The 12402-nt window shown below is 53.2% G+C and overlaps 1 protein-coding gene across 2 annotated transcripts; it reads left to right on the forward strand.

Annotated features, from left to right (window-relative positions):
* The first annotated feature begins 1178 nt into the window (after window positions 1–1178).
* On the forward strand, window positions 1179–12371 carry Muc20 (mucin 20, cell surface associated). Of its 2 annotated transcripts, none has more exons than XM_010623982.3 (4): window positions 1179–1342; window positions 4889–6493; window positions 8870–8961; window positions 12164–12371. In XM_010623982.3, exons 1-4 carry the CDS (start codon window positions 1246–1248, stop codon window positions 12230–12232), a joined length of 1863 nt encoding a protein of 620 aa, XP_010622284.1. In that variant the 5' UTR covers window positions 1179–1245; the 3' UTR covers window positions 12233–12371. The 2 variants fall into 2 exon arrangements, with proteins under 2 accessions (XP_010622284.1, XP_010622285.1); XM_010623983.3 differs by having other exon boundaries at window positions 1180–1342; window positions 4937–6493.
* Window positions 12372–12402: the final 31 nt, after the last annotated feature.

The raw sequence follows: 12402 nt of genomic DNA on the forward strand, positions 1-12402 counted from the left end.
GGCTGGCCCAGAGGAGCCTCATGCTTGCTGAGTTCCTGCCTTGCCCTCATGGTGTCTCTGGAACAGGCCCCCGGGATGAGTGCCGCACAGACCCCACTGTCCCTTCTGGAAGAGCCCTCCGGTCTCCACTTCCTGGGACCCCTGCTCCTCTGTCCCAACAGCGTGGCTTTCGTCTCAACACAGGGGAACGTTCTAGAAGACAGCGTCACACACCGTACATCCCACCCCAGACTGCAGGGCCAAGGGCATTCTCACTCCTGAAGACCAAAGAGGGCAAATGACTCCTCCAAGCTCACACAGCTCCCGGGCCACAAGCAGAGCCACGTTTCTTTCTGGCCCTGAGACTGTGATTCTGGGGCGCCCATTCACGTGTTTCCTCTGCCCCAGAGATGCTTTCTGGGGCACCTTGTCTGGCCCTGGCTGTGGCCGTAACAGCTCATGTCCTTGTCCCCTAGAGGGATTTCCTTAGAACACCTGAAACAGAGTTCCTACCTTCACTTCCTCTCTCCTGGACTAATCCCTAAGTCCCCAAGCCCAAGGCCCCCTTGGTCCCCAAGACACCTGCCTCACTCTGCCCTCGCAGGTGGTGGGACTCAGCAGGTGAGCACTCACCCTTCCGGTCCCAGTACCCGGCCCTGACTGGGACAAGGTCCTGGCTTGGCCTTGGAGGCAGCAGTCAAAGGATATAGTGACCCCCAACAGCAAGCTGTCCCCTGTGACTTCAGAAGCGCCCCTTCCCTTGGTTGCTTGAGGATGAGTGGAGGTCGGGGCTCCCACTCATTTCTGGAGCACCTGGGGCCGTGCACAGGTTCGGCTCCTTACAGCAGCCTCCCAGGTGCACATCATGTCCCATTACAGATCAGGGAGCTGACGTTCACAGCGCTCCTGTCATTCTCCCAAGATCCTGCAGCTCATAAGAGCTGGGTCAGGAATAAAGCCCAGGTCTGTCCGTGGAGCCCAAGCCCCCGGACTCCCAGGTCCCTGCAGGGCAGAGGGGGTGAACGTCGCCATGGAAATGAGCCCATATCTTCAAATCAGACTGCAGAGAGAGAAGTCACCGGCAAGGGCACAGGAAGGTGAGCCAGCGACAGCCCTGCCTGTCAGCCTTGGACCTGCACACTCATGGTCAGCTGGCCGTGTGCCGGAAACCACCCAGACGCACCTGGAGGTGCTGCCCCTCCTCCCGGGTGGAGGAAGCAGGAAAAGGCGGCAGCCAGAGGCGGCGGGCAAGGCTGCTGGGCAGTGATGGCTGGAGCCCCAGCTGGGATGGGCTCAGTCTGTGGCCTGGCTCTGCCCCTTCTGATCCTCTGCTGGGAGGTTGGGGACTCCTCGGACTTTAAAGGTAAGGAGGTGAGGGTCTAGGGCTGCACCCTGCAGCGTCTATGTGGGAAATGTGATTCCTGTGGACGGTGAGCGTGCAGGAGGCAGTGTGAGTCGGGTGGCCGGGAGGACCGGCTGGCACGCTCTCTGCTTGACGCTGAACAATGGCTCCTGCAGATTTCTTACCTAGCAGCTTTTCCTTCTAAATACGGCTTTGGCGTGAACGCAGTCACAGAGGAGTGCGGGACAAGAAGGGATCAGAGAGAAGACTTTAACGAAGTTAAAGGGCACCTACAGATCCGTCACTAACAGGAGCCGTGCTGTGCTCATCACAGACTTTCAAGCAGACTGTTTTTAAGGAGCAGATTTAGGTTCAGAACAAGACTGAGCAGAGTACAAAGAGTTCCCGTGTACCCCTGACCCTCACCGCCTATGGCTTCTCCCCTGTCCTCAGCCCCAACAGATGGGTACACTGGTTGCAGCAGATAACCGTATAAGGGGGGGTCCTTAAAATATATGGTGAATATTTAAATTTTAAAAATATATATGACGGTAAAAGACACATCGCGCAAACCCCCCTCGAAATTGTTCCCCTGGCTTTGAACAGACCAGACCGATCCGGTGTTCCTGCAGCTTCCTGAGGCAGCTCTGTGTTTCGTTGCACTGTCGTGGCTGCCTCGATGCCCTGAGCTGATGCAAAATATTGCTCTGTCCTGATCATTTTGACTTTGGGGAAGAGAGCGAAGTTGCAGGATGCCAGGCTCTATGAAGGAGATAGGTGAGGGCACACAGGAGTGTTTTTAGGAGCTGCCTTTCTGTGGGGTGGCCCTGGGGACCGATATTCACCATATTTTTTATCACACCTCATAAAGGCAATCAGGAAAGGACTTTCAGAACTGCTTCAGACAGTGGCAAGAATGACAGAGTAGGTGTGTTTGATGCAAGGGAGAGGATTTTGAGGGGGGTTCGTGGCCATGCATCTGTTACTGTAATTAAAAAATATTTGTAAGAGTCACTGTAGTTTTGATCACACTTCCCATATTGGCACATTCTCAAACTCGGGACCTCTGTGATGGGCGCTATTCCTGTCACCTCCACCTCGTGAGAGGCTGATGCGGATGAAGTGATTTATCCAGGGTCACTTTGTACCTGACCACGGACCCACACTGCCTCCGGCATGAGCTCAGCCTGCCAGGATTGTGCTGTCTTCCAACCCTTGCCATAGGTGCCCCGAGCTCCATTTCCAGGCGGGGAGCTAGGAAACTTGACCAGGGCTGCAGGGTGGGCACCCAGCGGAGCAAGCAGCGGAGGAGGGACTCAAACCAGGCTCCACGTGCCTGCTGCCCTCCCCCGGCGTGGCGGGCTGGCCACGCCGCGGTGTCCTGGAGCGCCCCACCGAGGCAGGGGTGGGCTTCACTCAGTCCCAAAGACCTGGCCAGCAGGAGATGGGGGCGTGGCGGCTCAGGCAGTGAAGACCTCTGGGTTTAGGGGCAGCGGGAATGACTCCACGGGGCTCCAGGATAAAGGAACAGAAAGCATCCAGGAGGTCAGGGGTGAGATGCCAAGAGCCCAGCAGGGCGTCTGGCTGTGGGGCTGAGGCAGGGAAGGGCTGCTCCACACTGCGGGAACCAAGCGGGAACTTGGATAAATACTCCGTGAGGTCAACAGGAGGACAAGCCAAGGACCTGGGGCCCTGTCCTGGCCTCCTGGAGAGAGGTCCTGGGCCTCCTTTGGGTCCTTGGTCTACACTTGGACCAGTGAACCTCAGGAAACACCACTTCAGCCAACAGAATACCGTAAAAGGGCTTCCCCAAGAGCAGGGCTACCTGGACAGAATGAACACAAGGCTTCCAGATACTTGTGTATTTCTGGGAATATATATGTCTTAAATATTTCACGAGAAATACTCAGACTAAAAATTATCCACTGTTTTATGTCTAAAATGATTATTCTTCATCGATTGGAAATTTGAATTCAAAGCAGCCACTTGTGCTGGCACACGCACTCGGAAGGCTGAGGCAAGAGGACCGCCACGAGTTCGAGGCCCGCCCGGGCTACAGTGAGTTCAAGGTCAGCCTGAACCACAGACCTGGTCTCAAAAAACAAACAACAAGACAAAACGAAAAACAAAGTTAACGAGTTGTCTTGTATTTGTATTTGCCGGATCGGGCAGCCCACCCTAGGAGGCCCTGTCTCTGGCCAACTCCGCAGACAGCCATGCCCACGTGGGAAGGAAGGCACCTTGAGGGGTCACCTCAAAGCCTCCTGGCCTTGCCGCTCTGCGATGTCCGCCTCTGCTCGCTGGGCTCGCTGTCTGTGTCTGGGTTCGTTCGCGGGCTGCACGCAGGACGGCCGTGGGCAGGGGTGGGACAGCCTCCTCTCCCTCGCTAAGGCCCCATTGCCTCCACTTTTGCCCAGCCCCCCACCCCGACTCACAATGCAGCTTTCTCATCCCCAGTCTTCCCAGGTTCCCGTAAAGATAAAACCACAGGGCTCCCTTGTATTTTAAGAAAATGCTTCCCTGGAGAGACGTTTGTTGGATGAGAAAGTGTCTGCGGGCAGCTGACAAGGAAACTTTCAGGAACGCAAGTCTGGTCCCTGCTCTGCAGCTCTGGGCTCACACAAACTTCCGCCTTCCTTGTCCCTCAAGGGTAGGCACTGGCCATACTGATTGCCCCGGTGGCTGCCGACCAATAGTCACCTCAGGTCCTGGGCTTGCTGGCTCAGGAGTGTTGTCAGGGCTCGGAGGAGGCTGTCCGGGTAACCCCAGCCCTGTGCCGCCCCAGGGGCTCGGCTTCCCCACTCTGCCTCCTCCTCCTCCTTCCTCATTTCTATGAACAGACAGTAGGAAATAATCCCCGCCTCCCAGCCCAAGCAGTGCCCACAGCCTAAGCCCAGGAGCTGTGTGGACTCTGTCTGCCGGCACTCAAGGCTCACTGCACTGGTCTCACCCAACACAGACCCCAGCCCCAGTGGACCATGCCCAGTGGTGACGACAACACCTCCAGGGTGCTGACTGCGATGCCAGGCATCAGCATAAGTTTGGAGGAAGCTTTCCTGACCCCTGACCTTGCCAAGACCACAGCAGCAGGCCGCCTTCCTGTGGAGACTCCAACCCCGGGCACTGAGACCCTTTCCAAGACCTTAACCCCAGCTGCCATTGCTTCCAAAAAAGAGACCGAGGAGACTCTGACCATTTCCCTTGCTCAGACACCTGGGAAACGCAGACCACCGTTTCCTTTTCCTGTCACAAAATTCAGGGACACACAGACCTCTCTCCCTGTCACAGAAACCAGGGACACCCGGGCCACCTCCCCTGTCACAGGGACCAGAGATAACCCAATCATCCCCTCTGCATCAGACAACAGGGATACCCAGCCTACTTCTCCAGCATTAGAGGGGGCCACTCCCCTTGCCACAGAGTTCAGGGACACTCAGGCTACTTTCCATTCCACAGAGACTAGGCGCACCCCAAACATTCCCTATGTATCGGAGAGCAGGGATACCCAGGCCGTTTCCCCTCCATCAGAGACCAGGGAGACACAAAAGACCATTTCCCCTCTACCAGATACCAGGACACTCACCAAATTAATCCCTTCTGACTCCATGGCTGCAGTCACGGTCGCTGCGGAGACTCTGGACACAAGCGGCAGCTCCATGAGGACTGGAGAGACCACAGCGGAGACTCGTCCAGGCAGCGATCCCACAAAAGCCATTTTTGATACCCTTTGTACGGATGACAGCTCTGAGGAAGCAAGATGGATCACAAATGTCTTGACATGGGTGCGCACCTCTGGGGAAGCTGAGAGCCTGTCCTCTGACAGCAGCTTTTCCTCAGACCACTCTGTGGCCATCGGCACCACCTCCCAAGCCCTGGGTCCTGATGTAGCCGTTCCCAGCAAGGCCTTGGTCCCCTACAGCACTACCCACATCAAGTTCCTCAGGGAGACAGAAACAGCTGCGGTCATATCTGGGACTTCAGACCCAGATCACAGCTCCACAGGAGTGAAGGCCTTGTCCACCTCTAAGACGCCAGCTTTGCCTGCCTCACCCAGCCCCAGCCCCACATCCCCTGCTGAGACCCTCTCCAGGGCCAGCACCTCAGAGTCAGCTGCCCCCAACAACATCCTTGAGGCCTCACTGCCCACAGGCACCACAGAAACAGAAGTAACATCAGCCTTGGCCCCCGCCCCTGGGGGAACTCAGGTGACAGTTGGCATGGGCCCCTTGGGAGAAACCTCAGCCCTCTCTCAAAAGAGCTACACCACGGTGTCAGGAGCAGTTACAGTCTCCACCAAGGCTGCACCAACAGAGGGCAAAATGACTTCCTTTGCTGGATCTTCAGCTTCAGTCTCCAGCTCTTCTGAAGGGCTCACCATCAAGAACTCCACCCTTTCAGAGACTTTTACCACAGAAGATACAACGAGCAGGGCCTTCCCCACCAGCAGGAGCCCTCCTCCTCCTGTCCATCCGACTAAAGCCAGCAGCAGACAAGAGACAAGTGTGACCTCAGCTAAGACCATGACTTCACCAAAGTCTTCTTCAGAGAGTCTTATCACAGAAGACACAATCAGCAGAGCAATCTCTACCAGCACGGGCCTTTTTCTTTCTGTCTATCCAACTACAGATAGCACCCAAGAGACAAACCTCACCTTAGCCATGACCATAAGCTCACCAAAAACCCCTTCAAAGACTTTTACCACAGACAGGGCCTTCCCCACAAGAAGCCCTCTTTCTCCTGTCCATCCGACTACTGCCAGCAGCAGCCAAGAGACAAGAGTTACCTCAGCTGTGACTACAACCTCACCTAAGATTCCTTCAGAGACTTTTATTACAGAGGGCACAACCAACAGGGCCTTCACCACCAGCAGCCCTCTTCTGTCTGTCCTTCCAACTACAGCCAACCTCAGTCAGGAAACAACTGTCACCTCAGCCTTGACCATGACCTCACCAAAGATCCCTTCAGAGATTTTTACCACAGATGGCACAACCAGCAGGGCTGTCCCCACCAGCAGGATCCCTCCTTCTTCTGTCCTTCCGACTACAGTCAACTATAGCCAAGAGACAAATGTCACCTCAACCATGACCAAGACCTCACCAAAGACCCAGAGGAAGCCCCCAACAGCTGTGTCCGCCACCGTTTGGACAAGGCAGACTCCGGAAGTCACTGTGGGTAAGTGACTCCTCTATGTGTGATCTTTGGGGTTTAGGGGTTCAGAGTCTCTGGGGCATCTGCAAGCTTAAGGATTTGGGCAGGGAAAGGATTTGAGGGGCCACGCTGTGCCCTCTCACCCATATTGTCTCTTCATGGTCACCTAGCGGTCCCCAATCGGCAATATGCAGAGTTAGGTGGAGTACGGAAAGGGAGCAGGGCTGGCGGTTGTGGGAGAGAAGTGTGAGACACTGGCGCTGCCCTGAACGAGCTGTGACCTTGCCCCAGTCCTTCTCCCTCTCTGGACTCAGTTTCTCCACCTGTGGTGAAGGAGATTGCACGGGGTGAGTACTGAAGCCCTTTCCAGCTCTGCCTTTCTGCAAAGTTAACTGCTGAGTAACTGCTGGGCACCAGCAAGGTCCCAAATGTAATCCCAGCTGCTCTGGAGGCTGAGGCTAGAAAATCACGGGCTCAAGCCCAGCCTGGGCAACATACTGAGACCCCACCCCAAACACACACAGGCCACCACCACCAAAAACAACAACACAACAATAACGCCGCTGCGACCTCCAAGCTTTGGAAACCTCTGTTCCAGCCCTAGCCACAGGCTCACTGGATGGACTTGCTGGCGTCTGTGTCACCGTAGTGACTTAAGGAGGGTGAAGGTTGGGGAGGCTGCAGCAGCAGCTCCAGTCCGCCTGTGGCCTCTGCCCCCAGCATCCCTCTGTCCCTATGCCTCGCCCCGAGCATCTTCAACTTGCCTCACGACCACCGTATCTGGTGTCTTTTGTATTCTAGGCAGAGGTGATATAAAAATATTTCAGAAGCAGGAAGCCTTGGTACCAGCTGGATGCTCTCTCTGAGCTTAGTACACCCTTTCTAACCATAACAACCACAGGAGGAGGAAGCGGATCTAAGCGGGCTAGCGGGATTCTCCTAGAAGGGTGGCTATGGGATTCAACAAAGGCCTGTTTGATTCCAAAGCACGTAGGCTCTTTGTTGTACTTTCCTTTTTAAAATCTTCAATGTATTAATATGTTTTCATTTTAAAATACTTTTCTTCATTGTTTGTTAACTATACAATATGTTCACATGATATCAAATTCAAAAGGTGTATGTGTACCTAAATAATCTGCATCGCTATCTATATATCTTTTGTCCTTTGTTTTAGCAAGCTTATATCTCTGCAGTACAACTATTTTCTCTCCTTTTTTTTTTTTTCTTTTGGTACTGGTGATAGAACTTGGGTCCTTATGCTTGCGAGGCAGGTGGCAGAACCACTGAGCTAAATGCCTGGCCCCTACAGCTATTTTTTCTCTCTAACCTTTTCTCAAGATTAGATTTTTTTTCCAGGTTTTCATTCACTTCATATTGAGTTAATGCTTGTTGCCTTGCATTTTAGCTCTTTGATTTTGACTTGTGTGGTTTTTTTGTTTTGTTTTGTTTTGTGGTAAGAACACTTAATATGAGATCTGTCCTACTAGATTTTTAAGTTTACAGAACAGTACTGTTATCTATATACAGTATGGGAAGCAGATTTCTAGAACTTGTTCATCTTGGATAACTAAACTTTTATTCTGTTGATCATCAATTCCCCATTTTCTTCTCCCTCCAGAAAGCTATTTATTTATTTATTTAAGACAGGGTCTCACTATATAGTTCAGGCTGGCCTCACACTCATGGCGATCCTCCTGCCTCAGCCTCCCAAATGCTGGGATTACAAGAGTTTGCCATTACGTCTAGCCCATTCTTTTCCATGGTCACTCGGTACTTCGTCTCCCTGCCATTAATTTAGCCCGTCCCCTGTGGGTGGCAATTTAGCTTGTTGCTGTGATAAACAGCACTACAGTAAACAGTCCATTTCTCCCATGTGTGCTTTTTCATGCAAGATAAACTTCTAGAAGAGCAGTTACTAGGTCAAATCAAATTGCATTATCATTGGAAGAAATAGCTTCAAGGTGGCAGCTTCAGGGAAGGAGATGAGGGCTTCACCAGAGACAGAAGTTTCTGATACGATGCTAAGCCAGGAAAGCTGGAATAGAGGTCCTCTTCCATCCCCAGCTACTGAAACCCAGCAGGACTGGCTATGGGCACCCCCAGACCAGCCTCCCTCAGCATCTCTGGCTGGACGTTTCCCCAGCAGCCCACCCAGGACTTTCAGGTCTTGAGACCCTTCTAGGCCCACTGGTCCTCCTCAGGCTTCCTTTTCTGGTGGCTTTTACTGTCACGGGTGTGATAACCCCGAGAGGGAGTAATCCTGTCTTCTCCTTGTAGCAAGCCAGTGTGAGCTCCTGGGTGCACACCTAGGTGCGAGGGGCAGAGGCTGACAGCCGAAATGCCACCTGATTCTCAACCTGCCTTGACTGTATTTCCTTCTTGTTCTTAACCTTCATGCAGGTGCAGACGGAGGCTTCCTCCTTGTGCGGTTGAGGGTGGCCTCCATGGAAGACCTCACAGAGCCTACACAGGCAGAGAGGCTGGTTCGGCAGGTGAGGGGCACTGTGGGGGCCGAGGGTGTGGAGGTGAGGTTCTCGGGGCTGTGGGATGCAGAGCAGCAGTTATGGGGTGAAAGGACCCCTGCCTGGCTTTGCTTCTGCCTGGGTTCCCTTCCTTCGCTCCTCTTCTCTGCATTGGAAACAAATTCCTCTCCCCAGCCCCAGTCCCTTCAGGTGCTAGGAAGTACAGGCCTTCTAGCCCCTGAGGGAAAGTTCTATGGGCTACCGTTTTTGTTTCGTTTTGGTTTTGTACCACGGATCAAACGCTGGTCCTTGTGTTTGCAAGGCAGGTGGTGGAACCACTGAACTAAATCCCTGGCCCTATGGTCTACTATGGAGCCCAGTGATACTGATGGGCAGGTAAACAGGACTCTTGTTTGCAAGTGGCAGAAACCCAACTCATAGGAGTTCACATGGAAAAGGCAGGGCTGCGGAAATGACAGGTGACACTTCCGGCTTCAGCTAGGGCTGAATCCAGCAGGTCAAGCGTGATCGTGAGGTTTTTCTCTGTCTCCTCTGCTCCCAGTATTCTTCAGACAGAGATGTCCTCTGTACGCCCACGAGACTTCCGTAGTAGTCACCTTCCCATCGCTGGGACAAAATGCCCAATAGCTACAACTGAAAGGAAGAGAGGTTTATTTGATTCGTTGTTTCACTGGGCTCGGGTCACGGTGGGAGAGCATGGGGAGGAAAGCGGCTCACTTCCTGGCAGCCAGGAAGCAGACGGAGGGGAGGAGCCAGGGACAAGAATCCACACTTCCGGGTCGGGTCCTCAGTGACCCACCCCTCCGTCAACCCCACCTCCTAACGCAATGAGCTCATCTCTAAGGAGTACAGCGCCCCTGTGATCCAGTCACCTTCCTCGAGTCCCGCCTCTGAACACACGAGACTTCTGGGGGACATTTTAGATCTAACACCTAATATTTTTGCCCCTGGCTTCCACAAGGTTTAGGTCCATTTCATAAAGCGAAATATGGTTAAGTCCGCCTCTAAGAGTCACCAAACTAGCCAGGAATGTTGGTGCGCACCTGTAATCTCAGCATTCTGGGAGGCTGAGGAAGGAGGATTGCAAATTTGAAACCTAGCTTGGACGATTTAGTGACTCGGTGAGACCCTGTGTCAACAAAGTAAAAAATGAAAAAAGCTGTAACAGTTTAAACATTGCAGAAGAGTCTAAGTGCAAAGTCTCCTCTGAGATTCAAGGCAAACTCACACCTGTGAGCCTCTTCAAAAATAAAAGAGAGTTAGGGCCAGGGATTTAGTTCAGCGGTTCCACTCCTGCCTCGCAAGCACAAGGACCCGAGTTCGATCCCCGGGGCCAAAAAATTAAATAAATAAAAAATAAAAGAGAGTTAAATACTTCCAAAAATATAACAGCACAGAGCAAACATTCTCATTCCAAAAGATAGGAATAGAGAGATAAAAAATAAGTGGACCAAATCAAAAACAAAACCCAGCCGGCCCAAAATTATGGCCCGAGGTTCCATGTCTGGCGTCTGTGGCACCTGGCGGGGAGATGTGAGCTGCAGCTCGGGCAGCCCCACCTTTATGGCTTTGCTGTTTGCAGCCTACATAGCGTTTTCCTTGGACTGACTACACTCACAGCCTGAACCTCTGCCCAGTGCCCTGTCCACATTCCTGGCAGAGTCTGGAGAAGATTTTCAGGATCATTCGTGCAATGTGTCTTTTTTTTTTTGTACCGGGGATTGAACTCAGGTCCTTGAGCTTTCCAGGCAGAAACACTGAGCTAAATCCCTGGCCTCCTCTGGCAATGTCTTTCATTGTAATAATTTTTAAAATGTTTTAAACATTCACCATATTTTTTGATCACACATCACAGATTTGCCCCAGAAATTGGGATACTAGGTAGAAAAATAAATTGACCCATGCTCTAGACGCCGGCCAAGGTTGGGATGCATTTGTATAACAAGTTGGTGAAATTCTCTTAACTCAGATAATCGGACCGTTTCCAGTGGTGAAATTTTTGGGTCAGAGCTTTGGGAAATGGTGGGACTCACTGGAAGGTTAGACTGGGTTGGGCCAGTGTAGATTTCATGAAGGGAGAGGGGCAGCGTGAAGCAGTGGGAGACGTCTGAGCTCTGCCCACAGTGTCAGTGGTGAGAACCGACCCAGGCAAGTCCCTTTGGCAGTGCCCTGTGGTGCCCTCAGCTGTCCACAGTACAGGCCTGCATCATGAGGAGATGGTGACCCTCGGCAGATGGAGGCAGAATATACTTGTTGTGAGTGGCATCCTTCATTGCAGGCAAAAAAAGAAAAAGAAAAAAACCCCACCATCTGTCATAAGTACAAGGGGGATTTGTTGATAGGAATCCTAGGTGCACAGAATCAAAGGAACTCCAGAGGGGCGGGCTTGACACTCCTGGGACACCGTCACTCCTGCTGGCCACAGGCACTGTTGGGTGCAGCCACAGCCAGTGGACATCACGCTGCTCCTACCATGCAAGGGGCCTCTGCCTCTGTCCCTCAGTCACCTGGTTCAAAGTCAGAGCCCTCAGTGGGAGCAGTTGGCTGAGCTTAGCTCTGAACCCACAGACCCCTTCCCAGGGCCAGGAAGAGGCAACACCTGGGTCCTCGAGTTCCCTTAGCGGCAGGGAGGCTCATCAAGACTCCCTCGTGGAGGGGCTCCCTTATCAAGGCTCAGGGGTTTGCTGTGAGACTCCCACATACATAACTGCCCTCTGCCCAGGAAAATCAAAGTAGTAGCCGGTGTGAATGGAGATGAAGCGGGGAGCCGGGGTAGAAGGTCAGCTCTGAGTCCACAAACAGGAACTTATTTCAGGGCCCAGAGCCGGGGAGATCGGGAGTGGTCCAGGCAGCGGAGGTGCAGGTGGCAGGCCATGAGGCTGGTTGGGGGCAGTCGGTCCCGCAGCACTCAGGGCCGGATAGATGGAATCAGTAAGTGCCAGGATCCAGGTCAAACCACGAAGGGAAGAGGGAACAGTGGATCCTACCTGCGTTATGTTCAGATCATGGGGCCACATCGACCCGGGTATGAATTCCAGACCCTGCCTTTGTAACCGTGGGCAAGTTCTTCCCCTATAAAATGGGGATAAGACTAGCCGCTTTACCAGGTTGGTGTGAGGTGTCCATGACATAATGGCATGGGATACGCCCTCCTGCTGTCCTGTCCTGGCCGGATGGGCTGGACTAGCACCTGGCTCCTTCCACTCTCCAGCTCCAATGTGAACTGCAAGCCCGCTTGCCTCCTGCCCAACTCTCCTTACTGCACATCCAGAGCAGCTGAAGAATATCAGAGGAACAGCGCGGAGAGCAACTGTAGCCCGAGCCTGCCGACAGAACTCAGAAAGTTCCCACGAAGGTCAGCCGGCTCGCCCCCTAACCCGGAAGTGAATGCAGGATCCTGGCTCTCTCACTGTGGGGAAGGGGCTTCCTCTGCACCCTGCGATGTCCTTC

The sequence above is a fragment of the Fukomys damarensis genome, unplaced genomic scaffold (assembly GCF_012274545.1).
Source record: "Fukomys damarensis isolate Sample0158 unplaced genomic scaffold, DMR_v1.0_HiC HiC_scaffold_12, whole genome shotgun sequence".
In the NCBI taxonomy this organism is placed as follows: domain Eukaryota; kingdom Metazoa; phylum Chordata; class Mammalia; order Rodentia; family Bathyergidae; genus Fukomys; species Fukomys damarensis.

Coding starts and splice junctions, on each gene's coding strand:
- Muc20 (XM_010623982.3), top strand. CDS start 1,246: ATGGCTGGAGCCCCAGCTGGGATGGGCTCAGTCTGTGGCCTGGCTCTG. Junction 1,343..4,888: donor GGACTCCTCGGACTTTAAAG/GTAAGGAGGTGA, acceptor CCCCTCTACCAG/ATACCAGGACACTCACCAAA. Junction 8,962..12,163: donor CAGAGAGGCTGGTTCGGCAG/GTGAGGGGCACT, acceptor TCCACTCTCCAG/CTCCAATGTGAACTGCAAGC.